The 26841-nt window shown below is 46.8% G+C and overlaps 2 protein-coding genes across 2 annotated transcripts in view; one reads left to right on the plus strand and one right to left on the minus strand.

Annotated features, from left to right (window-relative positions):
* Positions 1-501: 501 nt before the first annotated feature.
* The window catches only part of LOC147604255 (uncharacterized), a 70184-nt gene continuing 43844 nt past the window's right edge, over positions 502-26841 (minus strand). The window contains exons 2-6 of the mRNA XM_086795742.1: positions 9506-9833; positions 2072-2288; positions 1296-1833; positions 1046-1144; positions 502-909 (exon numbers count right to left, since the gene is read on the minus strand). Of these exons, the coding sequence (XP_086651868.1) occupies positions 656-909; positions 1046-1144; positions 1296-1833; positions 2072-2288; positions 9506-9833 (1436 nt within the window). The 3' untranslated portion in view covers positions 502-655. The remainder of the gene's footprint in view (positions 910-1045; positions 1145-1295; positions 1834-2071; positions 2289-9505; positions 9834-26841) is intronic.
* Positions 5200-7747, plus strand: LOC147604256 (uncharacterized). Its single transcript, XM_086795743.1, has 2 exons — positions 5200-6374; positions 6450-7747. The coding sequence occupies exons 1-2, from the start codon at positions 5511-5513 to the stop codon at positions 6897-6899; spliced, it is 1314 nt and encodes a 437-aa protein (XP_086651869.1). The 5' UTR covers positions 5200-5510; the 3' UTR covers positions 6900-7747.

A 26841-nucleotide genomic window follows, 5' to 3' on the forward strand; every position in this document is an offset into this window, starting at 1 on the left:
GATTGTGCTCAAGGTTTTGACATGATACAGCAAGTATACTACCAAGATGGCTTGGTATCTTGAGGGTAAGTGCACCATCCAAGCTCATAATCAGCAGCAAAGTATTTTTACTTCTCAATACAAAACATTGGTTTGGCTACCATCAACATCTTTAATGCTGTAGAACACTAGCATCATCAAACACTGCAGCACATCTAGAAGGCACTAGCATAGATAATCAAAGCTTCCCTTTCCTACTTGATGTAAGCCACATGATGAAAGATTCACGCTAGCCTAAGCACCATCCACCATACTTGATACTAGAGCAAAATAGCGTGCAGCTGTACTCAACGCTTCACCCACCATCACAGCCTTCATCATTAAGATAAAATTTCTAAGGGCCTAATGATGCTTTTAAACCTGGCCCACACTCATCAAGCCTACAGCTGCCGTGCAGGTCCAGACAAGACCACACCATATGGGCTCAAGCAGGCAAACATTTATGTAAAAATGAATAACATATGCTTTAATTGGCTGTCTTTCCATTATAAAGGCCTTGGGACCAACACATCAGAGAAGAGGGAGCAAGGTGTATTTACAGTGTTTCATTAACACTCAGGAAATCAGTCCAACAAAGCCACTTATTTTTCACTTTACTCATACGTCCTACAATACTTTAAAGGACAGATGGAACTTTGGACATTGATTCTGATACCTTCTCTTGGGGATATGCAAGGTCAACCATCTGACCTTCCATGTACTTCTTGTAAGCAGCAAGATCAAAGTGGCCATGCCCACAAAGGGCCAGTAGAATGACTTTCCTTTCTCCTGTTTCTCGGCAATGTACAGCTTCTCTCACAACTGCAGCGATTGCATGGGTAGGTTCTGGTGCTGGTATGATACCCTCCGTGCGTGCAAAGTTAAGTGCAGCTGTCAAAGCTTTGCAGATGTTAGACAAATTATAAAACAAGACACTGCACTGAACCCTCATCCTACCAAACTAAGGCTCTAATATATATTACTATGATAAGCCATCATCTGTCTTGGAGAAGAGTGCCAACCTCACCTTCAAAGCATTCCAATTGAGGGATGGCAATGGCTTCCATAAACCCAAGATTGTACAGGTGGGACACTAATGGTGCCATTCCATGATATCTCAACCCTCCTACAACAATCCAATTAAGAGCAAAAACAAGTGTCAACCAAGATCTCCATTAAATAGCCATAATCTCTAGCCCTCTTTGCATCTGGTTAGAGAAAAGCAGCAGACAAGAAGAGACTGATACATTTATCGAAAGAATACGAGACCGACTTACCTGCGTGAATGGGATCCGGAATGAAGTCATGCCCAAGTGTATGCATCTTCAGAAGTGGAGTAATTCCAGCTGTATCTCCAAAATCGTAGGCATAGACACCCTTTGTCAACGAAGGACATGCGGCAGGTTCCACTGCCCTGATGATGGGGTTAATCTTGCCCTTCATTTTTTCACGTATGAAAGGAAATGCAAGCCCTGAGAAGTTTGATCCTCCTCCAGTACAACCAATTATTACATCCGGTGTCTCTTCTACCATAGCCATCTGCTTCACGCACTCTTCCCCAATGATAGTTTGGTGAAGAAGAACATGATTGAGAAGACTACCCAGACTATATTTTGTATCTTGATCTGCCAAAGCTGCTTCAACTGCTTCTGATACTGCTATCCCTAAGCTCCCAGGGCTGGAAGGATCTTTTTCAAGAATAGATCGCCCTGCCACCGTCAGATTTGAAGGTGACGGATGCACCTTTGCACCCCATGTCTCCATCATGATCTTTCGGTAGGGCTTCTGATCATAAGAAGCACGCACTTGCCACACCTGCACATTGACTACTAATCATGGAGAGAACAAGAGGTACCACTTCTTTGCCTAGGACCACGATGTCTTGGGTTCAAAACTCCACAAGGTGCTTCCTTGGCGGCATCGCCTATGGGCGAATAAAAAGCGCCTTAAAAACAGTAACTACAGGAGGATCTTGGGCCTAACGCTAGTTGGAAAAAACAAAAAGGAGAGGTACCACTTCTTCAAATTTACAACTTTATGGATGCAAACTCACCTGACAGTCGATACCAAAATGATTGCACGCAAATGCAAGTGCACTTCCCCACTGACCAGCACCTGTTTCTGTAGTAACCCGTTTCACGCCTGCCTGAGCATTATACCAAGCCTGTGGCACAGCAGTATTAGGTTTGTGGGAGCCAGCAGGACTTACACCTTCATACTTGTAGTATATCCTTGCAGGTGTCTTGAGAAATTCCTCCAATCGCCTTGCTCTGCATGCCAAGTTTCAACTTTTTAGCGTCTACATAAGATTTTCCCCTCACTCCTCTTCACATGGATACTTTAGCTTATGTAGCTAGTTTTGTTCAGTTTTTTTCTTTTCCATGGTTCAGATTCATCATGGATACACTGTGCCCACCCACCATCCCACCACTTGTACCCACATCCCACTACATCAAGGTCACATTTGATCATGAGCTAGATGAGGTGTACTCATGCCACATATACCACCACATACTCTATCTGGACCCTCATGCCTCCCTGGATACCCTCACCACCCAGCTCACTAATGTCCTCCACAGTTCCGCGCTTCCCATGCACCGAGAAATCTACCGCCAGGGCCCAGGCCACCTTGTGGAACTATGCCTCAGAATGGGTGGTATGATGACAAGTGCCAGACTGCACGGGCCTGCTTACAAGAGGAGGAAAAGCAAGGGAAAATCTCATTACGGGACGCGAAAAGGATTTTCTGGCGCTTGACTTGCCAGAAGAAGCGAGCCCACTGCATCCGAATTGAGCTGCATTTTTTTTTAGCAAGGAATGTGAGGAGGCTTGGAGAAAGATACTCCCGCAACCCCACCCATTACCTCGGTACCTTCACACCCACTCAATCAACTCCATCCTGAACCAGCCACCCCTACCCCACCCACCACAGGATCCTCGCCCCACCACATCCACTTTCTTCACGAAGGCTATGGTGCTCAAAGCCATCAAGCGACTTGGGAATGGTCGATCCCCAGATCACAAAGGGCTTCTAGCTGAACACATCTCTCATGCTGCAGATACATTGACCCAGCTCCTGGCTCACATGTTCAACCATGCTTTATGTGAGGGTTTCCCGCGCTCACATGGACGACCAACACCATCACCATCACCCCCATCCTGAAGGCGGGAGACCCCCTGCAACCTAATAACTACCGCACCATCATGATTGGCCACACACTGGCTAAGCTCCCACACCGAATCACATCTTCACGCTCAGAGCCATCATTGAGGAAGGAAAGGCAACCGATAAGAAGATTTACTGCTGCTTTATGGATTTCCGCAAGGCATTTGACACGGTGCCCTGTGCCCACCTACTACAGAGACTACAGGACATGGGGGTACCTTCCGAGATGACATGGAGCATCATTGCCCTAAACGATTCCATCATTGGACAAGTTAGAGCACTTGATGGGATGTCAGTTGAGATCTCGAGCGCAATTGGGGTGAAGCAGGGCTGCCAACTCTCTCCGACTTTGTTTGGCTTATACCATAGTCACAGGGGACGGCAACTTGGAACGCGGGGACGGCGATTTGGGACGGACCAGCGACGGGGACGGACGGGGACGGACGGGGACGGACGCCACGGCACGTTTCTCACAGGGGACGGCGACGGGGACGGCGGTCGGGGACGGCACTGTGAGGGGACGGCAGAGAGCCATTGCTCGCCGTTTTTGACCGTTGCGCTTCCCGTTTCTAGCCGTTTATGGCTGTTGGCTTGGCCTTGGGCCTTGGGCCTTGAGCCTTTGAGGCTTGGCCCTCCTCTTGCCCTTGAGGCTTTCCTCTCTCTCTCTCTCTTGCCTATCTATATAAGAACAAGCCTCTACAAGAACACACAACTCTCAAGGCTCAAGCTTTCAAGGCATAGTCACAGGGGACGGAGGGGACGGCAGCTTGGAACGCGGGGACGGCGATTCGGGACGGACCAGTGACGGGGACGGACGGGGACAGACGGACGGGGACAGACGGACGTCCCCCATGGCACGTTTCTCACAAGGGACGGCGACGGGGACGGCGACGGGGACGGCGCAGGGACGGGGACGCCGGTCGGGGACGGCACTGTGAGGGGATGACAGAGAGCCGTTGCTCGCCGTTTTTTGCCGTTGCGCTTCCCGTTTCTAGCCGTTTATGGCTGTTGGCTTGGCCTTGGGCCTTGGCCCTTGAGCCTTGAGCCTTTGAGGCTTGGCCCTCTCTCTCTCTCTTGCCCTTGAGGCTTCCTCTCTCTCTCTCTTGCCTATTTATATAAGAACAAGCCTCTACAAGGCTACAAGCACACACAACTCTCAAGGCTCAAGCTTTCAAGGCTCAAGCTTCTTCTCTCTTCCAACTTCCAAGTTCCAAGCCTCTAGGCTCTCACACAAGGCCCGCGGGCCCCCGCTCTACTATCTAGATTCTAGAATCTAGACTCTCTCTCTCTCTCTCTCTCTCTCTCTCTCAAGCCTCTTGAGTCTTCCACTTCCAAGACTCTAGGCTCTCTCTCTCTCTCTCTCTCTCTCTCTCTCTCATTCCTCAAGGCTCTCTCTCTCTCTCTCTCTCTCTCTCTCATTCCTCAAGGCTCAAGAGTCAAGCCATCTTCAACCATGGCATCCTCCTCACGTGCCGGGGCTTCTCGTAGAAGGACAACGGGATGGACATGGTGGGAGGAGGTTAACTACACCACATCCGTTCATGGAGGCGGTTCTCGGCCATGGGTATGCAAGCTTTGCCCGTACCGGCGAACCGGTGGCGCCCACAAAGTGCGAGCCCACCTCTTGCATGAGAGTGGGCATGAGGTGAGGTTTTGCACGTATGTCATGCCCGAGAAGAGACAGGAACTTCTTGACAAGCTTAGCGTCTACGAAGCGGTCGAAGCGACAAGAAGGACACCACGAGTGCCTGTGGATCCCGCGATGATGGGGAGAGGAACTCAAGCCTCTACAATGGAGTCATGTGGTGAATCGGGATCATGCACACCATCACCTTCACCATCAAGTCGGAATGTTACTCCATCCACGACGCCGGCACCCTCCATCTCCACGGTCTCTCAATCATTACGTGGCCCACGGCGACAATCTACACTTGGGGAGAATTGGAGCCCCAAGTTGAAGGAGGAGGTGGATATGGTGGTGGCCCGCTTCTTCTTCCACGACCACATTACCTTTCAAGCCGCTAGGTAAGTGCAATCGATCATTGCCAATTCATCATTCATGTTTTCATCATCCTAGTCCCCTTCTCATTAGTAAATTACTTTTTTGAATAGGTCGGAATACTTCAAGGTCATGGTTAAGAAGATTGGGTAGTATGGCTCAATCTATACGCCCCCCTCTTCCGAGAGCTTGCGCACTACATTGCTCGAGAAGGAGAAGCGCATTCTAGAGCAAGCGGCCGACAACACAAAGCGGCAATGGGAGAGGAACGGAGTCTCCCTCATTGTGGATGGATGGAGTGACACCCGCAAGAGGAGTATTCACGGCATGGTTGCATATTCCCGCGGAGAGATGTACTTCATCTCATCTCATGATGCATCCGGCACTGGGAAGAGCGCGGATGTGCTTGTGGCGGAGTCGGCTACCACCATGGAGATCGTTGACCCCGAGCATGTAGTGGGCTTTGTTGCGGATGGGGAGCCTTCCAATAGGGTGGCGGGAGCTATTCTCCAAGGTATGTATGGACATGTCACGGTGTCCTTTTGTATGGCTCATTGCCTAAACAACCTCCTCAAGGACATCGGGGCATTACCATGGATCAGCCCGCTCATTGAGGAGGCCAACACCATGGTCTCCTTTGTCCTCAACCACCAAAGGCTTCGGCATGAGTTCAACAAGAGGTCCTGTCTCTCTCTCCTCAAATATTCCGAAACCCGGTTTGCCTACAACTTTCTCATGTTGGGCCGGTTGAAGGATTGTAGCGGTGCTTTGAGGGGGCTTTTCCTTAGCGACGAGTTTGTCGCCATGCAAGAGTCCCATACAAACACTGGCCAAGAGTGTAGGCTACGGGCGGATGACACCTCTTGGTGGGAGCGTGTGAAGACCACAGATGCTATGGTGAGGCCCATAGTCCACCTATTGAGGATTGTAGACGCTATGCAACCATGCATAGGCAAGGTCTACGAGGCCATGGATCGCATGATAGAGAAGTTGAAAGACCTCGTGCCTGACAAAGACAGATACGAGGAGATCCATGCCTTGTGTCTAGGAAGGTGGAATTCCTACTACTCTCCATTGCATGCAGCAGCTTATGTGGTGGACCCAAAATTCCAAGGCAACAAGCAGGAGAGCGACCGGGAGGTGAGCGCTGGATGGAGGATCATCTTGGATCGTCTTGTGCCTGATGCATCGGTTAGGCGCAAGATCAAGGACCAGCTTTCGATGTACTCGTCATTTCATGGCTCCTATGGCTGTCATGATGCACAGGTTAGGCGCAAGATCAGGGACCAACTTTCGATGTACTCGTCATTTCATGGCTCCTATGGCTGTCATGATGCACAGGTTGACCGCTCCAAAGTTGGTGCTACTCTACGGTGGAAGGACTTTGGTTCAGATGGACCGGAGCTGAGCAGCTTGCCATCCGCATACTTAGCCAGGCCGAGTACCTACAGTCACATTGCCTCTAGGAAGAGGAACCGACTCGAGGTAGAGCGTGCCAATGACCTTGTCTTCGTCAGCGCGAACTTGCGAATGCTTTGCAAGAGCGTGACCAAGAAGGCAGATTCCTTCACCGAGTGGGAGATGAGTCAACAAGAAGAGCAACAAGAGGATGAGGTGCAGGAGCAGCATGCCAGTGAGGATGAGACTGAGGATGAGCTTGATGCTTCTTTGGCACAAGCTACCCATGACCATGAGGCGAGCACTTCACGTGGATGATCATTCATGGATCATGATTCATGGGCCTTACTACTTAGCTCTAGCCTCTAGCCTCTAGTCTTCAGCACTTTTTTGTCATTGACTCATTTGAGTCCGTCCATGTATTCTGCCTCCTTAAGGCTTAGTCCCGACTCCTGACTCTTGAGTCATGACTCATTTTGTATCTACTTAATTATTAAAATGACTCAAAAGCTTACCATTTTAGTGTAAATTTGTGCTCATTTTGATGTACTTCCAAAGTAGAATAAGTGTAGAGTAGAAAAATTTAAAAAAAAAAGTATTTTTTGAGTGCCGTTCCCTCCCCCGTCCCCGTTCCCTACTTATGGCCGTCCCCCGTCCCGTCCCTGTCCCCGTCCCCCGTCACCGTCCCCCGTCCCTTGTGACTATGGCTTATACATTGATGAGATCTCGGATTTCATTGACAGCTTGGTGGACCAGGAGGAAGCTTGGGCAGCATACTGATCCCTCTACTGCTATATGCAGATGACATAGTCCTCATTTCAGATTCAGTGGCTGGATTGCAGAAGCATCTGGATGCTCTACAGGAGTTCTGTACATAGTGCGACCTAACAGTCAACCTTGGCAAGACCAAGGTGATGGTCTTTAACACCTCTCTGGCACATCTCAGGGACCACAGTTTGTGGAGATCCAGTCGAGATTGTCACCTCATACACCTATCTTGGAGTGATATTCAGCAGGCCCCAAGTACACCATGTTACCAGCAGAAAATGCCCGGCTGACCCCAGGGTATGCAGCATTGCCCTTGCTTGAGCGGCAATGCTTCCAGGAACACTTTCAAGAGCCCAAGACAAAGCTCTGGCTGTTTGACACACTAGTTACACCCACATTGATGTATGGCATGGTCTTTTGGGGACCTGACCTATCACCAGACAAATGGAAGAAGATTGAGAGGCCTCAAATCATGATGTTCTCATGCATGATCCGCATCAAACCATCAGTGCCACATGAGATTGTGAGAGCAGAGTTTACCGCACCACCCTCTTCTAGACCATTTCATACATCCGCCGAGTGCGGGAGATGGGCCCACACAAGTACCCCCATCTAGCCATGGAGGCTTCACGGCTACTAGCAGAAAAAGGGCATGGCACTTGGTTTGTGAAAGTCTCCATCACATGGTATACAGATGGACTGCCTCCCACCACTATAGTATGACCTTGCCTCCTCCTCTCCTACAGATCACACACAGAGAGATCAACCGGCTCACCCATTTGGACCTCTTCAGACAGCATATTAGGGACACTTGGGTGACACCAGTAGAGCTTGGCTCGAGGATGGCCTTCTACCGAGACCATCTCCTCCAACTCACCGATGATGGCTTCATCAGGTGAGCCACCTACATGGATGTCCACATGTCACATGCCATGAGGATTGCCATAGGCAGATCAGAGTCTCATCCCATCGCCTCCACATAGAGACTGGGAGAGCCCTCTCTCTCTCTCTCTCTCTCTCTCTCTCTCAGAGGCCATATTCGCATCCCAAAGGAGTCTTTAGTGAGCAGGCCTGCTCCATCTTGCATGCCAGGCGCCCCTCACCCAAAGCACCAAGGATCTCCACCACACAGAGACACATCCATGAGATTCTCCGATGTCCTCACCATAGCCACATCTGCCATCATGAGGCTTTATACAGTTTTCAATTTTCATGTTCTTTTTTTTTCCATGGCATTGTATACCCATGGTATCATTGTACTATTCATGGTCTCATTGGCCCTTCGGGTCTTTTGTACATAGTTGTTTCTCGTACCAGTATACCGTACGGTTCCTACGGTGCAATATCGTACGGTTCGTCCCCCCCCCCCCCCCCCCCCCCACCTTGAGAAAAAAATTGCTTAACGAAGATCCCAAATGGCCGCAATACTTCGCAACTTTCGTGTCCACTGAGTACTCCATATGGGGTTGTTGAGAGACCTTAAAAATCTGGCAAGGTAGACTGGTAGTGTACACATGATTGGTAGGATGAGAGAATCTTGCTACATCACTTGGAGATCCCTGGTATAGGTAGGCTAGACAGTCAGATCCTCAAGTTATGTACGAGGGAGAAGATTTGGACATGGCCATTTTGATCTAGAGAGGAGTCCCTAAACCTATCACCCTAGATGCACTGCTCGTATTTGTGCAAGGAAGGTCCCTTAGTCATAAACGCTACACTGGGAGACCTTTGGTATTGCATTACCCATGCACGTTCTTTTTTGGAGACAATTGGGAGATCCAACTGGAAGAGACACATCTCCATGTTCTCGTTCCTCAAGCACTATAGACGACTCCCCCCTCCCCAACCTTCCCTCACATTCAAGCTTGAAGCTCCATAGTTTGTAAGTGTGTAAAAAAAAACCGTATTTTATCGTATGGTATCTGAAAATTTCATATCGTACCAAAAATTCCCGTACGGTATCGTATTTTCGTACCGTGACAACTATGATTTTGTAGATGTTACTCTCTCTCTCTCTCTCTCTCTCTCTCTCTCTCGCATAGGCAAGGAAAAATTTAAGCCATAACAGTGATGATTGCATTAGAAAATAGTAGGGTAAAGGAACTCAATTAAAGAACATGGACATGTGCAGGCAGTCACCATTTGCAATAATATACCTGAAGAGCGGTGTAGGTCGCCACATACTGTAAACATCAAGAACTTCTTCTGGAATGCTGACGTAGGCTTCTATGCCACCCTCTTGCTCAATCAAGGCCCGAGGAAACAGGGGTAGCAGATCATCAGGTTTAAGAGGTTGATGAGTTTGTGGGTTCAAAGGTGGAGGTGGCAGATTTGGGAGATCTGCAATGATGTTATACCATTGTTGAGGCATATCCTTGTCATCCAAGGTGATCTTTCTACCACTTTGTGTTTTGGGATCAGAAGCATTGTAAGCCATAGTCGTGGAGCACAGCTGCCTTTTTAAGTCAGAAATTCTATGCCGATCTGCAGATAATAAAAGGAGGTGGTCATGCAAGATAGAACAAGCTGGTGATGTGAACACAAGACTGTCATTAAGAGGCACAAGGGCACCCTAGATGAGGAGTGTCTAAATGCTTCATAAAATATATTATTATCCATTTAAAAAATGCTGATTTCTCTTCCAGAAATTGGCATCTTCTATTTCTTTCCTACACACCATATATCTTTCGCACACCTTGTATATCTATATAAAACAACCTTTACACCATATTTCTTTCCTACCATATCCTCTGTGTGCCGCACAAGAGGAGATGAGAACACAAACGCCGGAACCGAGCCCATGACTCTCTAGCACCACACACCCGGGGAATTGCTAGAGAGAGGGCACAGTCTTTCTAGGGAGTATTGGACATCCACAGGCGCCATAGATATGTACCGCCACAGGTGGTGGACATTGCCACATTGTTCAGCTTTCAGGAGGAAATGCTTCAGCCACTACAGGGCTACCTCATAACTTTGTCGTTCTTTCATATGGTTGTTTTATCTATGTAGCTAGTCTCTTGTGTATTAAGGTGTAAACCTTTATGATCAATGATGTGTTCATGTGGCCATGCTAAGGGGTTGTTCACGCATATCCAAAAATGGTTTTGGAGGTTCACATGTGGATAGAATAAAGACTTGGTAGATAACTTAAATATTTCATACTTTTTGATGACCGATCAATTGTGATGTATCATGGGCAGTGATATTCGTAGGTGTGGTTGATATGTCGATGCCGAGACGTAGTCATATGTACATAAATTGATTATTGACAAATTTAAAACATGGTGGTGAAACGACATGTGAGAAGTGGTAGTGCTTAAGAGTAACACACATAAGGGAATCATCACCAAGATTAAAGGAGTGTACATAGTGGGCCTTGATTAATATAGGGGTGTGCTAGAAAGATGAGTAAGGGTTATGGGGCTTTGTGATTGAGCTAAGGGACCTCGATGGTTGTGCTATGAGTTTGAAGTGATGGGTTGATCGTTCATGAACTGATGAGATGATGAGTTGCTAATGGATGTTGATATTTGGGGGGTGGTTATGGGAAATGAGAGGAACTACCAGCTACCTGATTGTACCTTGTAAAGACGCCTCGGCCCACACACAGGATATTTGCCTTACCATAAAGTCCGTACACACTACTACAGATTCTTCTCTCCTGACTCTCCCCTCTCGAGCTTCAAATTCTCATTCAAGCCTTGAGGCTTACAGAAGGCAACAAGTTTTTGGGCTGTGTGCACTGTTTTGGGGCTGATTTCAAGGGATTCCATGTTGCTTCTAGCATGGACCATCCAGGGAGGCAACACTTGCAGCTTCTCACTACTTGCCACATGAGGCAGACATGTCACATGCACACCAGTCAGGTGTACAGTGACATGGCATCATTCTATGGCATCATTAGCATCATCAGGAGTCATCAGGCATTATTCAGGCATTTATGCAATTTTATAGGCATTTATGAGGCAGCCGACTGGCTTTATTGGTATTTTATGGGAGATATGTATTGGCCGACTGCAGCCCATCTGGCCAACTGCAGCCCATCTGGCCGACCAGCCCTCTCACCCATATATATTCAGGCGCCTCTCCATTCAGTCAATTAGGGATCATCCTCAGTAGCATAATCAGCAAGGGAAGCGCATCCTCATCTGGATCATCAGCGTTTCAGCCCCTCATCTCAGCAGATAGATCAACGCATCATCCTTAGCATCATAATCAGCAAACGCCTCATCCTCAGCATCATCATCAGCAAACGCATTCAGTTCAGCCCAACAAATCTGCGTTTCATCATCAGGTCAGCATTCAGCATCTGTTCCAAAGCCTCCCTTCAGCGTTTCCTTCCCAGGAGACAAGGGAAAGAGTGGACAGCAGTTCATCCCGCATTTTCAGCATATAGGCAGCATATTCAGCAGTACAGATCCATTTGGATCTCATTGTAACCGCATTCATTCATCTAATATAGCTGCATTGCATTGACACCAATTTGTCTATATCTTAAACATCATTAAGTGCAGTTTAGTTAGACTAAGGTTGTGATTACTACGGTCATAAGCTCTCACATGTCACATTGGTATCAGAGCGTTACAGGGTAACCAGCCTTAGAGCATGTTCATTCCATCAGTCATTCAGTCAGACATCATGTTAATCGCTTCCGCACAGTTAAACCCAGTGCTCAAAATTTTGCAAGCCACCCTTAGGGATTTTCCCTTAGGTCTGCATCAGTAGCCCATCCATCTGCATTCTTGCACAGCATATAGGGTTGCACATGGCTTGCATAGCAGATATCTTAGCAGTCATCTTAGCAGTCTTGCATACATGTTGCCCATGAACTCTCAGGGAAGAAGGACATCCATCATCAAAGGAGGACATAAGTTTGGACTTCAACTGGCAGCAGTAGGGGGTTTCTCTTCCACAGAAGACGGAAGTTTGCTCCAACATCGCCTCAGGAGGTTTCGAGCTTCAGGTACGACGGAGATGGTAGGTGAAAGGTTTCCAGAGGCAGGTTAGGGGTGACTCAGGTATTTGCCATTCAGTTCCCGCAGTACATAGAGTCTTGGCTCAAAGGATTTCACTCCTGCAGACGGCTTCAGTCCCAGCAGAAGACAGAAGAGGGCAGTGGTTCGGAGGAGAAGGATCGCAGAGGAGTCGAAGGTTGCCAGGTTTATCACCCAGCAACAGTTTAGCAGCGGGGAATGTCACATGCACACCAGTCAGGTGTACAGTGACATGGCATCATTCTATGGCATCATTAGCATCATCATGAGTCATCAGGCATTATTCAGGCATTTATGCAATTTTATAGGCATTTATGAGGCAGCCGACTGGCTTTATTGGTATTTTATGGGAGATATGTACTGGCCGACTGCAGCCCATCTGGCCGACCAGCCCTCTCACCCATATATATTCAGGCGCCTCTCCATTCAGTCAATTAGGGATCATCCTCAACAGCATAATCAACAAGGGAAGCGCATCCTCATCTGGATCATCAGCGTTTCAGCCCCTCATCTCAGCAGATAGATCAACGCATCATCCTCAGCATCATAATCAGCAAACGCCTCATCATCAGCATAATCATCAGCAAACGCATTCAGTTCAGCCCAACAAATCTGCGTTTCATCATCAGGTCAGCATTCAGCATCTGTTCCAAAGCCTCCCTTCAGCGTTTCCTTCCCAGGAGACAAGGGAAAGAGTGGACAGCAGTTCATCCTGCATTTTCAGCATATAGGCAGCATATTCAGCAGTACAGATCCATTTGGATCTCATTGTAACCGCATTCATTCATCTAATATAGCTGCATTGCATTGACACCAATTTGTCTATCTCTTAAACATCATTAAGTGCAGTTTAGTTAGACTAAGGTTGTGATTACTACGGTCATAAGCTCTCACATGTCACATTGGTAGTGACATGGCATCATTCTATGGCATCATTAGCATCATCAGGAGTCATCAGGCATTATTCAGGCATTTATGCAATTTTATAGGCATTTATGAGGCAGCCGACTGGCTTTATTGGTATTTTATGGGAGATATGTACTGGCCGACTGCAGCCCATCTGGCCGACCAGCCCTCTCACCCATATATATTCAGGCGCCTCTCCATTCAGTCAATTAGGGATCATCCTCAGCAGCATAATCAGCAAGGGAAGCGCATCCTCATCTGGATCATCAGCGTTTCAGCCCCTCATCTCAGCAGATAGATCAACGCATCATCCTCAGCATCATAATCAGCAAACGCCTCATCCTCAGCATCATCATCAGCAAACGCATTCAGTTCAGCCCAACAAATCTGCGTTTCATCATCAGGTCAGCATTCAGCATCTGTTCCAAAGCCTCCCTTCAGCGTTTCCTTCCCAGGAGACAAGGGAAAGAGTGGACAGCAGTTCATCCTGCATTTTCAGCATATAGGCAGCATATTCAGCAGTACAGATCCATTTGGATCTCATTGTAACCGCATTCATTCATCTAATATAGCTGCATTGCATTGACACCAATTTGTCTATCTCTTAAACATCATTAAGTGCAGTTTAGGTAGACTAAGGTTGTGATTACTACGGTCATAAGCTCTCACATGTCACAAGACACAATTCAATTCTCGTTAGGTGGGAATCCACTCAAGGATTGGGAGAATGGTTGAAGGCAGCAAGTGGAAGCAGAGGAGAGACTTGGAGCAACCAACAATGTGTCAGAGGGCAGTGGAAAGATGTAGATGAATGACAGAAATGCTGAAGCTCCAAGTGAGAGATGAAAGAAAACAGCAAAACGCTGATGCACTAATCCTCAAGAAAAAGATGGATACAACTAGCCCGTAGGCGAGGAGTGGACTCCATAGGCAGAGGGCTGAAGGTGCTCACCAAATGACCAAAAGCGATGATGAGAAGTGAGGGGAAAGGGCAGAAAATATATACTCTCCATATGAGCTGGCTGACTCCCTCATGAACTCCTACATGACCTGAAAAAAGGGGAAAATAAGGCATAAATGCCATAAAAGGGTGGGCAGCCCACATCAGAGGCCCAATAAATATAGGGAAAAAAGAGGGGGGGTGCCGGAGCATGAGAAGGACACACGTAGACACCAAAATAGCCACCAACAGGAGATGATATATGCTAACACCCCCTCTCGGGTCCTCGGGGTGGCCCATGGCCCAAGGAGCTGCCATGAATGCCAATAGCTAATTGAGATAATCCTTTGGTGAATAAGTCTGGAGCATTATCCTGAGTAGGACAATATTTATTCAAGGATAATGCCTCCCTCCAAGATCTGCTCCCACACAAAGTGGTACTAGATCTCTATATACTTGGTCCGCGCATGAAATACCATATTCTTAGCAATAGCCAAGCAACTTTGGTTGTCCCATCAGATAAGGGTAGACTGCTCTGCTGTCGAAAACCAATCTCCTCAAGTAGCTGCCGCAACCAAATAACCTCAAAAGCAATCGAACAAGCCGCTCGATACTCCGCCTCGATCGATGAAAGCGCCACCGTAGGCTGCTTTTTACTCATCCATGAAATTTCTCCTGATCCAAGAATAAAGCAATACCCTATAGTAGACCGTTGGTATCCACATCTCTAGCACAGTCAGAGTCGCTGCAGCCACATAAAGCCTCTCCATGGAAAATACCAAAACCCTTGGTACCTTGCAAGTACCACAATACGCGTAGTGTTGCCTGTCAGTGAACTTCCAAAGCTGCCTGCATGAAAGCACTCAGAGTTCCCACCATAAATGCCCAATTAGGCTATGTGTTGAGCAACCAAATCAAGGAACCAACCAATTTCCTATACAGAAGTGTATCTGCCGCTGGATTAGATCCAGAAGAGGAGAGGTTGATAAGTGATGGGCTTACAATCTGTCATCCTGAAAGTTTCTAACAGCTCTGTAATATACCGCTGCTGAGAAATGAATATGCAGTCTTAGCATTGAAAAATCTCCAATCCAAGAAAGAAGTGAAGCAACCCAAGATCTGTCATCTCAAATTCTTTACCAAGGGTAACCTTTGTCTGAGCAATGTGTGTTGTATGGTTGCCTGTGATGATGATCAAGTCGTCCACATAGAGAATGATAAGAGTATACAACCCTTTCTTGAGAAAGACGTAGAGATTGAATAAGCCACTGACTACTTGAAACCCTTCTGGTGAAAGAATGCATCAATCTTCTCATACCAAGCCGTGGGAACTTGTTTCAAACCATACAAGGCATTTTGCAGCTTGTAGACCATACCTTTGGAGCCAGGAACTTGAAATCCTGGGGGCTATTCCACAAACTTCTTGCTTTAGCTCCCCGTTGAGGAATACCGATTTGACATCCATCTGAAAGATGGCCAATGAGAGAGTGCACCAAGAGCAAGAACTATCCGTATGGTCGCCATCCGAGCAGTTGGTGCAAAAGTATCATCAAAATCTTTCTGAGAATAGCCTTTGGCCACAAGCCTGGCCTTGTTCTTATCCACAGTCCCATCCGATTTGCACTTGGCCTTATAAACCCATTTGGCACCAATGACCTTCCACTTTGCCGATCTAGGAACCAACTCCCAAGTCTAATTCCATTCAATAGAGTCAAGCTCTACTTCCATGGCCTGCTTCCAAGTCGGTTTGGAGAGCGCCTCCCCAATATAAATAGGTTCCGAGTCCTTTTGGATGCGTGACATCAATGCATAATTGACGCACAGGTTCTCCTGAGGTGACGTCGTGGTACGCAACCGCTCCGATCAACGGGGACCCCTTGATGTAGGTGAAGGTGACCATGTCACCCTGAGTCCCGCAAAGTCTGGTACAACTAATTGGGAATATGAGATCCCCCCTAAAAAGTCAAACCCTGCTCCTGAGGTGTAGCTTGTTGGATGGTTCCTCCGCCTAAGGTGTTGGAGGACGTATCGGTTCAATTTGAGAAAGAGGAACAGGAGGATCCAACGAGGAACCAAGGAGAGGCTGAGTTAAATTAGCCCTTGATGATATAGAAACCCCCTTTGTAGTGGAATATGAAGTCTCGTCAACCACCACATCTCTGCTAACGATGATCTTCGACGTTACAGGATTGTAGAGCTGATAACCTTTGGATTATGAGCTGTAACCAACCAAAATATGTCCACCATCCCCCTATCACCATCAAGTACATGAACAAATGCATCTGACCCAAAAACCTAAAAGCGTGAAACCAAGGGTTTTTTTTCTATGTAGGCTTGAAAAAGGGTCTGCCCTAGAACAGGAAGGGGACCGATTGAGAATGTAAACAGCAGTAGCAATTGCCTCAGCCCAAAGCTTTTGAGAAAGACTCCGATGTTCCAACATCATCCAAGCCATCTCAATCACCGTTCGGATTTTTTCACTACACCACGCGGTTCCTGTGTTGGTGATTTCTTGTTGAATACCATGGAGATCACAATACTGGTTAAACTGGCGAGAAGTAAACTCGCCTCCTTTGTCGGCTCATAATGTCAAGACAGAGTGTCCGGACTGTTTCTCCACAAAAGTTCTCCATCTTTAGAATCTGTCGAAAGTTTCGTCTTTGGATTTGAGAAAATAGGCCTAGGTATACCTACTAAAATCATCAACCAAAAGAAAAACATAACTGGCAAAACCAAGAGACTAAGTGCGCATCGGGCCGCACAAATCCACTTGAACCAATTCCAAAGGTACCGTAGCTCGCCATGTAGCCTTCTTTGGAAAGACCTCCCGATGTTATTTTACTTTGAGAAAAGAGTGACAAGGACTCTCACGTGTGTCAACATCTAGCAATCCATCCACCAACTACTTTCGAAAAGCCTTCCGCAAGGCCTCCAAATGAAGATGTCCAAATCTAGCATGCCAAAGATCGCCTGTGCAGGTACTTGTGTGAGAGTAAAGGGCTGTGAGTTTGTAAAGGCCATGGTTCTCTCTATGCATGTGCGGGTACTTGTGTAAGTGTAAAGGGTTGTGAGTTTGTAGAGGCCATGGTCCTCTCTATGCCTTGCCATAGGTGTTAATCCCACTTTGGATTAACAAATATGCTCCTCCATTTGAGGACATTAATAAGTGTCATGCAAAGGCACTATAAAAGTTGTACATTATGAGATATTGGCCACCCAAGGCCTTAGTTAGTAACTTTTGGGCACCCAAGTGTGAATAAGGACCAATGTGAATAAGGACCAATTGTATGTAAGTCATTTTCTCATAATAGAAAGACACAATCTGAAACCGATTCCGTCAAGTGGGAAAGACTCCGTTGGACACCCACACGTGTAATAGTACAACTTAATACCACAATTTGAAATGGACAACTTAATTACAACTTGAAATTGAAATGAAATGAAATGGATAGATGAACACCAGCACTGGGGCCGGAACGGGCCGACCCCCCCCTCAATATATGATATATTTATTGGGAGTATTTAACAAATACAATGCTCCATGGGTTCCAAGAACCAGATGATGTCCATGTACATATGAATACAATACCAAACAAATAGGCTCGAAGTAGATGCTCGAAGCAGAACGACCACTAGTGTGGTCCAATCTCTACGGTCCTGTGCTTTCACTGGACTCCACGGAGAGCGCCCAACTGGTGTTCCAGGACCACGCACAAACAGGCGCTCCCGTACTAATGCCTGGCTCTCCCGATCTCAGCACCTTTGGACCGTGGTTCTCCAATAGCTTGGACTACCCGGCATCGAACGGGTGTTGCCGTGGAGAGAGTTCCTTAACAGATTTATCACAAAATATTTTGCTTAAATCTGAAAAAAATTCACTTACTTGAGGATGGCAGATGGAAGACCAACACTTGGTGTCTGTGTGTAGTTACTTGAGAGAGACACCGAGACACAGCATGTCGAGAGGAGTAGCGGCCTAGAGAAAAGTATAGCCTCCTGAAGAAGAGAGAGAGAGACCGCCAATGAAAAGAAGACAACCTCTTGCCAAAAAGAAGATGGAGTAGCCGCCTTAGGAGAGGTAACGCCTCGCTGACTGCAGTAGAGAAAAGGCAGCCTGGAGGAGATGAATACACAGCCTGCCCGTGATGAACTTACATCAGGCTACAGGATAAAGGGGTGCCTGGTTGCTGTGCAAAGCCACCTGTGCGCAGCCGCCTACTGTGCAGTGGGCAGCCTCGCGCAGCCTGCTGAAGAAGGAACGCAGTGCTTGCTGGAGGTAAGAATTGCCTGGCTGCTTCAGGTGGGGGCAGCCGCCTATTGAATAGGCAGAGCAGCCTGCAGGTAAAACAGGCGCAGCCACCTGTATGGGAAGAAGAGCAGATGCTGTGCAGGGGAAAGCAGCCGCCTGGGGGAGTATGCGCTGCAATTCAGTGGGAGATGGCAGCCGCCTGTCAGAAAGTATGCGCAAGAGGTGGTCGCCGGATTGTTTTCTCTTACGAAAGATGGTGGAAGAGTTCGCCCGTTTTTTTGTGTCCACGATGGAGGTGATGGCTTCTTTTATAAAAATTAAAGTGGAGATAACCAATTGATTTAGCTGGCTCCCCACGTATGCATGTGGGCGGCCAGTTCTTTGGGGGTGTGGGTAGGTGATCATGCACCCACCCCCACACACACACTTAAGTGGGGCTCCCCACCTTGGCCCCTAAGTGGGTGCCCACTTTTAAGTGAGTGTGAACAAATGACCTTATAAAACAAAGGGTTAAAATATGAAATATTAAAACAACATGTGCAATATACTTACCACCTGTTCACATGCGCCAAAACTCGTCAGAAGACAGAGCAGACTTCACGACTCACTCGCAGGCGTCCCCGCTCAGTAAGTGACACGTCAAGCAGGCAAACACAAAAATACAAGTCATGCGAAAACAGTTTCAAACATGCAAAACATGTATGCATGTGCAAATAGTATCATGGACATATCTCCCGTTCATGGAACAAGTACAAAATATCTGTTGGCACAAAAATGGCACGACGTAAAACATAAAAACCTGGTCTTCCTATGGAGTGATAGCCCCATAGGTAAGACACAATTCCAGGCACGAGCCTCCCTATGGAGTGACAGTCCCATAGGTAAGACACGGCACGAATACTGGTTCTTCCATGGCGTGACAATCCCATGGGTCGAACACAGTCCAAGTCATACATGGGTGGCACCAGTCTGGCTCCTGTCCATGTCAGCAAAATACTGGCCTCTTCACATGAGACACTGGCCTGGCCTCAAGTGAACGAGGCACAAAAACTGCATGGGATTGAACACAGTCCAGGTCATACACGGGTGGCACCAGTCTGGCTCTCGTCCATGTCAGCAAAATACAGGCCTCTTCACATGAGACACTGGCCTGGCCTCAAGTGAACGAGGCACAAAAAACTGGAGATGGACCAAACGGTCGGCCAATTGGTGACATCCCCCCGGGCTTCTAAAGAGTTGTCCTCAACTGAAGAGCCTCAAGATATGCCTGCAACAACTGTGGGTAATCAACAAAATAATCCTCATTTACCCACTTGGCATCAATAGGCAAATAATTCTTAAACTTCACAAGGTATCTCGTGGAAAGCTTTCCTGCAGGTAGCTTTCTCTCCTTGTGAAAAACAATCTGTTCTGGCTGGAGGATCTCCTCAAGCTCTTCAATCTCTGGTGGATCTTCTGTGAGACGGGCTCATCAGGGTCTGGCCCCACATATTTCCGAAATAGACTCACATGAAAAGCATTGTGAATCTTCCAGTGACTAGGTAAAGCAAGCCTGTAGGACACTTCATTGATCTTTTGAATCACCTTGAAGGGTCCATAATAGCGAGGAGAAAGCTTAGGATATGATCCTTCTCGTCCTGGCCTCTTCCGAAGCCTAGCCTTCTCAAATTTCAGCAAAACCCAATCACCTTCTTTGACTTCCATATCCCTTCTATTCTTGTCAGCAGCCATTTTATGCTTATCTTGTGACCTTGCAATGGCTGTCCGCACCTGACCAAAGGATACATCCAAGTCACGAACATATTCATTAGCTGCAAAAATCTCATCCTTTGTACGAAGGATGGGTGGCAATACCACTCTGCCATAGATAATCTCAAAGGGAGCTTTTCCCGTGAAGGCATGGATCGTATTGCTGTAGGAAACTCAACAAGTGGAAGATACTTCTCCCATGCAGTCTTTTGATCTCCCACATAACATTTCAATAAATCCAACACAACTGAATTTGCAGCTTCACTTTGGCCATCCGTTTGGGGATGATAAGATGATGAAAACTCAAGTTTAGTACCCATATTATCAAATAAAGCCCTCCAAAAGAGGCTTGTAGTCCTGGGATCTCTATCCCCAACAATGGATTTAGGCATACCATGATGCTTGAAAATATTAGCAAGAAAAAGCTTTACCATATGATCAGCTTTAATGGTTTTCTTGACGGGCAAGAAATGAGCTTGCTTGCTAAACCTGTCCACAATGGTCCAAATAGCATCATTCCCATGCTGGGATCTAGGCAAATCCATAATAAAATCCATAGTAATACTTTCCGAAGGTTACGAGGGAATAGGCAATGGCTGAAGCAAACTTGGAGGTTTTTGCCTATCAAATTTTGGCAAGTAATACATGCACGTACATAAGCCTCAATGTCTTTACGCATGCTCGACCAAAAGAAATATCTCTGAATCATGCGTATAGTAGGCATAATACCTCTATGACCAGCATAAGGTGGAGCGTGACATTCGTCCATAACCTTTGGACGCAAATCCTTCACCACATAGGCAATTATCCTTCATAAGATAACCCTCGTTGATAACATAAGAGGCATGTGAATGACCAGCCATCAAATCAGTCCATATATGGCAAAAATCAGCATCCAAATGATACAAATCTCTCATAGCAGATAAGTCTCCATGAGAGGCCACTGAGACTGCAGCTACATAAGGCCTCCTGGATAATGCATCAGCCCCACCACATTTTTCTTTCTTGGAGTATGCACAATCTGAAAATGAAACATGGAAAGAAAGTTTGCCATTATCATCTGCTTCTCCGAAAGCTTTGTTTGAGATAGAAAATATCTCAAGCTTTGATGATCTGTCTTGACTACAAATTCGGCCCCAAGAAGAAAATGTTTCCATATCTTTAAGGCGTGAATTACAGCCAAGAGCTCTTTCTCATAAATATCCATATGAAGCTCAGCATCATGCAAACGACGGCTCTCGTATGCAACTGCATACCCTTCTTGATTTAGGACAGCTCCTATGCAATCACCACAAGCATCTTCAACTACGAATGACTTGTGCAAGTCAGGAACAATCAATACTGGACCACATATGATAGCATGCTTGAGCTGCAAGAAAGCATCCTGTTCCTTTGAAGTCCATTTGAAAGTGATTTTCTTCTTTGTGAGATCATGTAAAGGAGTGGCTATCATAGCAAAATGCCTTATGAAACGCCTGTAATACGAACATAATTCCAGAAAACTACGTACTTGATGTACGTTTTGCAATTCGGGCCAATTCCGAATGGTCTCTATCTTTGCAGGATCCATTGTAACTCCATCTTTGGACACAATATGACCTAAATAATGAATCTCTGAAAGGAAAAACTCACTTTTCTTGGCATTAATAAAAAGTTTATGCTTCCGCAACTCTTCGAACACTGTGACCAAATGAGTTCTGTGTTCCTGCTCATTCTTGGAGAAAACCAAGATATCATCAAGACTCCTGTGAATTTGCGATGGGATCGGAATATCCTATTCATCATACGATTAAACGTAGCAGGAGCATTGGTGAGACCAAAAGGCATTACAAAAAATTCATATAATCCAAAGGCTATCCTGAATGCAGTCTTATGGACATCTTGTGGAACCACTCGTATTTGGTGATAACCACTCTTCAAGTCAAGTCGGCTGAAACAAGCCGAACCATCAAGCTTATCCAAAATATCATCGATACACGAAATTGGGAATCTGTTCTTGATGGTAAGCTTGTTCAAAGCTCTATAGTCCACACACATACAGAATGATCCGTCCTTCTTTTGAACAAGAAGCACAGGAGAGCAATAAGGTGAGGAACTGTGCTGAACCAAACCTTTCTCTAAAAGCTCGTTTACCTGCTTCATGATCTCTTCTTATTGTGCAGCTTTCACTCGGTATGCGGGTTTGTTAGCTCGAGAACTACCTGGCACAAGATCTATACGATGATCTTCGGGCCTTTGGGGAGGTAATTCACCTGGCAATGAATCAGCAAAACAGTCGTTGAATGCATGAAGAAAATTCAGCCTATCATTAGTCATAGCATCCACATTTTGATGATTTGGCACAAGGCTATCACGAACAAAAACCAAGTACGCAGAAAGACTCTTTTTCATTGTTTTATTAATTTGGATGTGTGATACAAGTGGGATGGAATCCCCTTCTTTGCCAGCATCAATAAAATGCATGCGGCCTTTATGCATAAAAGAAATCATATTGGACTTGTAGTCTTTGCGGGGCTCAAGCCTATGGTGCCATGGCTTGCCCAACAATACATCACATCCATTTAGTGGAGCAACTAAGAAATGTTCATTATCAAGGTAGCCCTGGATATGTATGCGCAACTTCCCTATCAATGGGGTAACCTGCACCTCTTTACCAATAAATGCAGCTTCGGCTTCAATCTGAGGTCCCATGTTCTCAACCTCAATATCCAATGCAGCTGCTGTTTGCATAGAGATGAAGTTATCGGTTGCACAGTCATCAAACATGAATAAGGCGGGCTGATCCTTGATTTGCCCCCAAGCCTTGCAAACCATTTGCTCTTTTACATCATGACTTGTATTTCCTTGCACATCAGGAACTGTATGTACATTAGCCTTGGTCTGCTTGTTCTCGTGCTTAGGTTTGCGATTTGGGCATTGTCGAAACATGTGGTCTTTGCTACCACAAGAAAAGCATTTTCCATCCTTGGCATATTGCTCTCTTTGCTCTGGGGTTAAGCCGAATTTGTTCTTCCTTGGGCCCTGATCTTTAGATGTGTTATTTTCAGCTTTACCACCCTTGTAGGTCTCCCGGAAGTTCTTTTTAGGTGGCTATCCACCCTTTTGCACATTTGGAACAGCCTTGTCTTTCCCCCTTGAACCTCCTTGATCCAGTTTAATCTTGAGCACCAATTGCTCCGTAGCAAGAGTAGAAGCTCTGAGCTGTTGCAAAGTATGTTTTGGGTGCAATTCAATGCCCGAACGATATGCTGGTTGCAGTCCAGAACGAAACTTCCTCTTTCTTTCATCCTCAGTGATTTGCATAAAGGGAGTTACTTCCAGCAACACTTTCCAGAACTTGTTAACATACTGTTGCACGCTTTCATTATCTCTTTGCTCCAGCCTGTCCCACTTTTGAGTGAGAGTTTGCTCCGCATTTGGTGGCAAGAACTGAGCATAGAATCTGTCTTTAAATTCCTTCCAGGTGCAAATGGGATCTTTGGTGATCTTTTCAGTGATCCACCAATGAGCAGCAGTCCCTTTCAAAACATGCTAGCATGGCATATTTTAGACTTTTCAGTGAAGTCCTCATCGTTAAAAGTAATGTCAAACTATGCCACAAATGCTAACACTTTAGAAGCATGATGCTCTCCATGAAAAACATCAAACTTGACAGATTTGTCACTTGCTTTGAATTCCTTGAGCTTTCTGGCATGAGGCTCGTGGTCTTCTCTTTTTCTTTTCCCCTTATCCAACGGGGCAACCCTATCTGCATGGGCTCCATGGGCCGTCATAGAAGTTTCATTAGGCACGGTAGCATGTGCTCCATGAACTTGAAACTCTGATGCATGTGACTTACCTGCATAAGGCATTGTCTCTCCATGAGACAGCTCAGAAGGCAAAATTCTTCTAGAAGTAGACCTGTCACCCTTACCATGGGATACATGTCTTGCATGCATGTGACCTTCATGCCCTCCATGAGCACTAGCATACATATACTGTCAGGTTTTGTGCCTTGTGGAGAAGATGCATGACGAGAGGTGACTGTCACCTCTTCCTTTTGCATAAAAGACCTCAGCCTTTGAGATGCGGGATCTCCATGCTTCAAGCGAGGTGGATTTCTGAATTTCAGCTCTCCGTCGTCCCCCTCTTTGATGTCACCTTTGCGGAGGAGGTAGGCAAGTGCCAACTCCCTTGGCTTCTTGCCCACTTCCCGTGCCATAGACTCAAAAGTTACATCTACCATTGCATCAGCCTTCCTAGCTTCAATGGCACTTTGCACACGGGGATCTTCATGCAAAAATTTTAACTCTTGCTCTTGTGCCTGCAAAAGTTTTCTCATATGTTCCATTTCAGCCCTCATTGCATCACGCTCTTGTTCAAGCATGACTGTCTTTCCTGGAGACAGTTGACCCTTTGATTCACTATCATTAACCCTTTCAAGGGGCTTGTGCCTTCCTCGCAGAGCATCAGAGCCACGAGAGACACTAGATGGACCCCTCGAAATAGGCACTTCCAAAGGGTTGCCTTGGCTGTCCACTGTGTTTAAGTGTGCTAAAAGCGGGGTGTCCAGTACACAGGTTCGTTTCCCCACTAGGAAGAGGGAAACAACCGTGCTCTGATACCAATGAAACCGATCCCGTCAAGTGGGAAAGACTCCGTTCGACACCTACACGCGTAATAGCACAACTTAATACCACAATTTGAAATGGACAACTTAATTACAACTTGAAATTGAAATGAAATGAAATGGATAGATGGACATCAGCACTGGGGCCGGAACGGGCCGACCCCCCCCTCAATATATGATATATTTATCGGGAGTATTTAACAAATACAATGCTCCATGGGTTCCAAGAACCAGATGATGTCCATGTACATATGAATACAGTACCAAACAAATAGGCTCGAAGTAGATGCTCGAAGCAGATGCTCGAAGCAGAACGACCACTAGCGTGGTCCAATCTCTACGGTCCTATGCTTTCACTGGACTCCGCGGAGAGCGCCCAACTGGTGTTCCAGGACCACGCACAAACAGGCGCTCCCGTACTAACGCCTGGCTCTCCCGATCTCAGCACCTTTGGACCGTGGTTCTCCAATAGCTTGGACTACCCGGCACCGAACGGGTGTTGCCGTGGAGAGAGTTCCTTAACAGATTTATCACAAAATACTTTACTTAAATCTGAAAAAAATTCACTTTCTTGAGGAAGGCAGATGGAAGACCAACACTTATGGTGTCTGTGTGTAGTTACTTGAGAGAGACACCGAGACACAGCATGTCGAGAGGAGTAGCGGCCTGGAGAAAAGTATAGCCTCCTGAAGAAGAGAGAGAGAGACCGCCAATGAAAAGAAGACAACCTCTTGCCAAAAAGAAGATGGAGTAGCCGCCTTAGGAGAGGTAATGCCTCACTGACTGCAGTAGAGGAAAGGCAGCCTGGAGGAGATGAATACACAGCCTGCCCGTGATGAACTTACATCAGGCTACAGGATAAAGGGGTGCCTGGCTGCTGTGCACAGCCACCTGTGCGCAGCCGCCTACTGTGCAGTGGGCAGCCTGGCGCAGCTTGCTGAAGAAGGAGCGCAGTGCTTGCTGGAGGTAAGAATCGCCTGGCTGCTTCAGGTGGGGGCAGCCGCCTGTTGAATGGGCAGAGCAGCCTGCAGGTAAAACAGGCGCAGCCACCTGTATGGGAAGAAGAGCAGATGCTGTGCAGGGGAATGCAGCCGCCTGGGGGAGTATGCGCTGCAATTCAGTGGGAGATGGCAGCCGCCTGTCAGAAAGTATGCGCAAGAGGTGGTCGCCGGATTGTTTTCTCTTACGAAAGATGGTGGAAGAGTTCGCCCGTTTTTTTTTGTGTCCACGATGGAGCTCGCTTCTTTTATAAAAATTAAAGTGGAGATAACCAATTGATTTGGCTGGCTCCCCACGTATGCATGTGGGCAGCCAGTTCTTTGGGGGTGTGGGTAGGTGATCATGCACCCACCCCCACACACACACTTAAGTGGGGCTCCCCACCTTGGCCCCTAAGTGGGTGCCCAAAGGGGGTGCCCACTTTTAAGTGAGTGTGAACAAATGACCTTATAAAACAAAGGGTTAAAATATGAAATATTAAAACAACATGTGCAATATACTTACCACCTATTCACATGCACCAAAACTCGTCAGAAGACAGAGCAGACTTCACGACTCACTCGCAGGCATCCCCGCTCAGTAAGTGACACGTCAAGCAGGCAAACACAAAAATACAAGTCATGCGAAAACAGTTTCAAACATGCAAAACATGTGTGCATGTGCAAATAGTATCATGGACATATCTCCCGTTCATGGAACAAGTATAAAATATCTGTCGGCACAAAAATGGCACGACGTAAAACATAAATGGAGTGACAGTCCCATAGGTAAGACACAATTCCAAGCACGAGCCTCCCTATGGAGTGACAGTCCCATAGGTAAGACACGGCACGAATACTGGTTCTTCCCTGGCGTGACAATCCCATGGGTCGAACACAGTCCAGGTCATACACGGGTGGCACAGTCTGGCTCCCGTCCATACGACACCATCTTGCTAACACACGGGTGACACCAGTCTGGCTCCCGTCCATGTCAGCAAAATACTGGCCTTTTCACATGAGACACTGGCCTGGCCTCAAGTGAACGAGGCACAAAAACTGCAT

The sequence above is a fragment of the Cibotium barometz genome, chromosome 62, assembly GCF_041138505.1.
Source record: "Cibotium barometz isolate CiBa-2024 chromosome 62, ASM4113850v1, whole genome shotgun sequence".
Lineage (NCBI taxonomy): Eukaryota > Viridiplantae > Streptophyta > Polypodiopsida > Cyatheales > Cibotiaceae > Cibotium > Cibotium barometz.

Coding starts and splice junctions, on each gene's coding strand:
- LOC147604256 (XM_086795743.1), top strand. CDS start 5,511: ATGGTTGCATATTCCCGCGGAGAGATGTACTTCATCTCATCTCATGAT. Junction 6,375..6,449: donor GTCTTGTGCCTGATGCATCG/GTTAGGCGCAAG, acceptor CATGATGCACAG/GTTAGGCGCAAGATCAGGGA.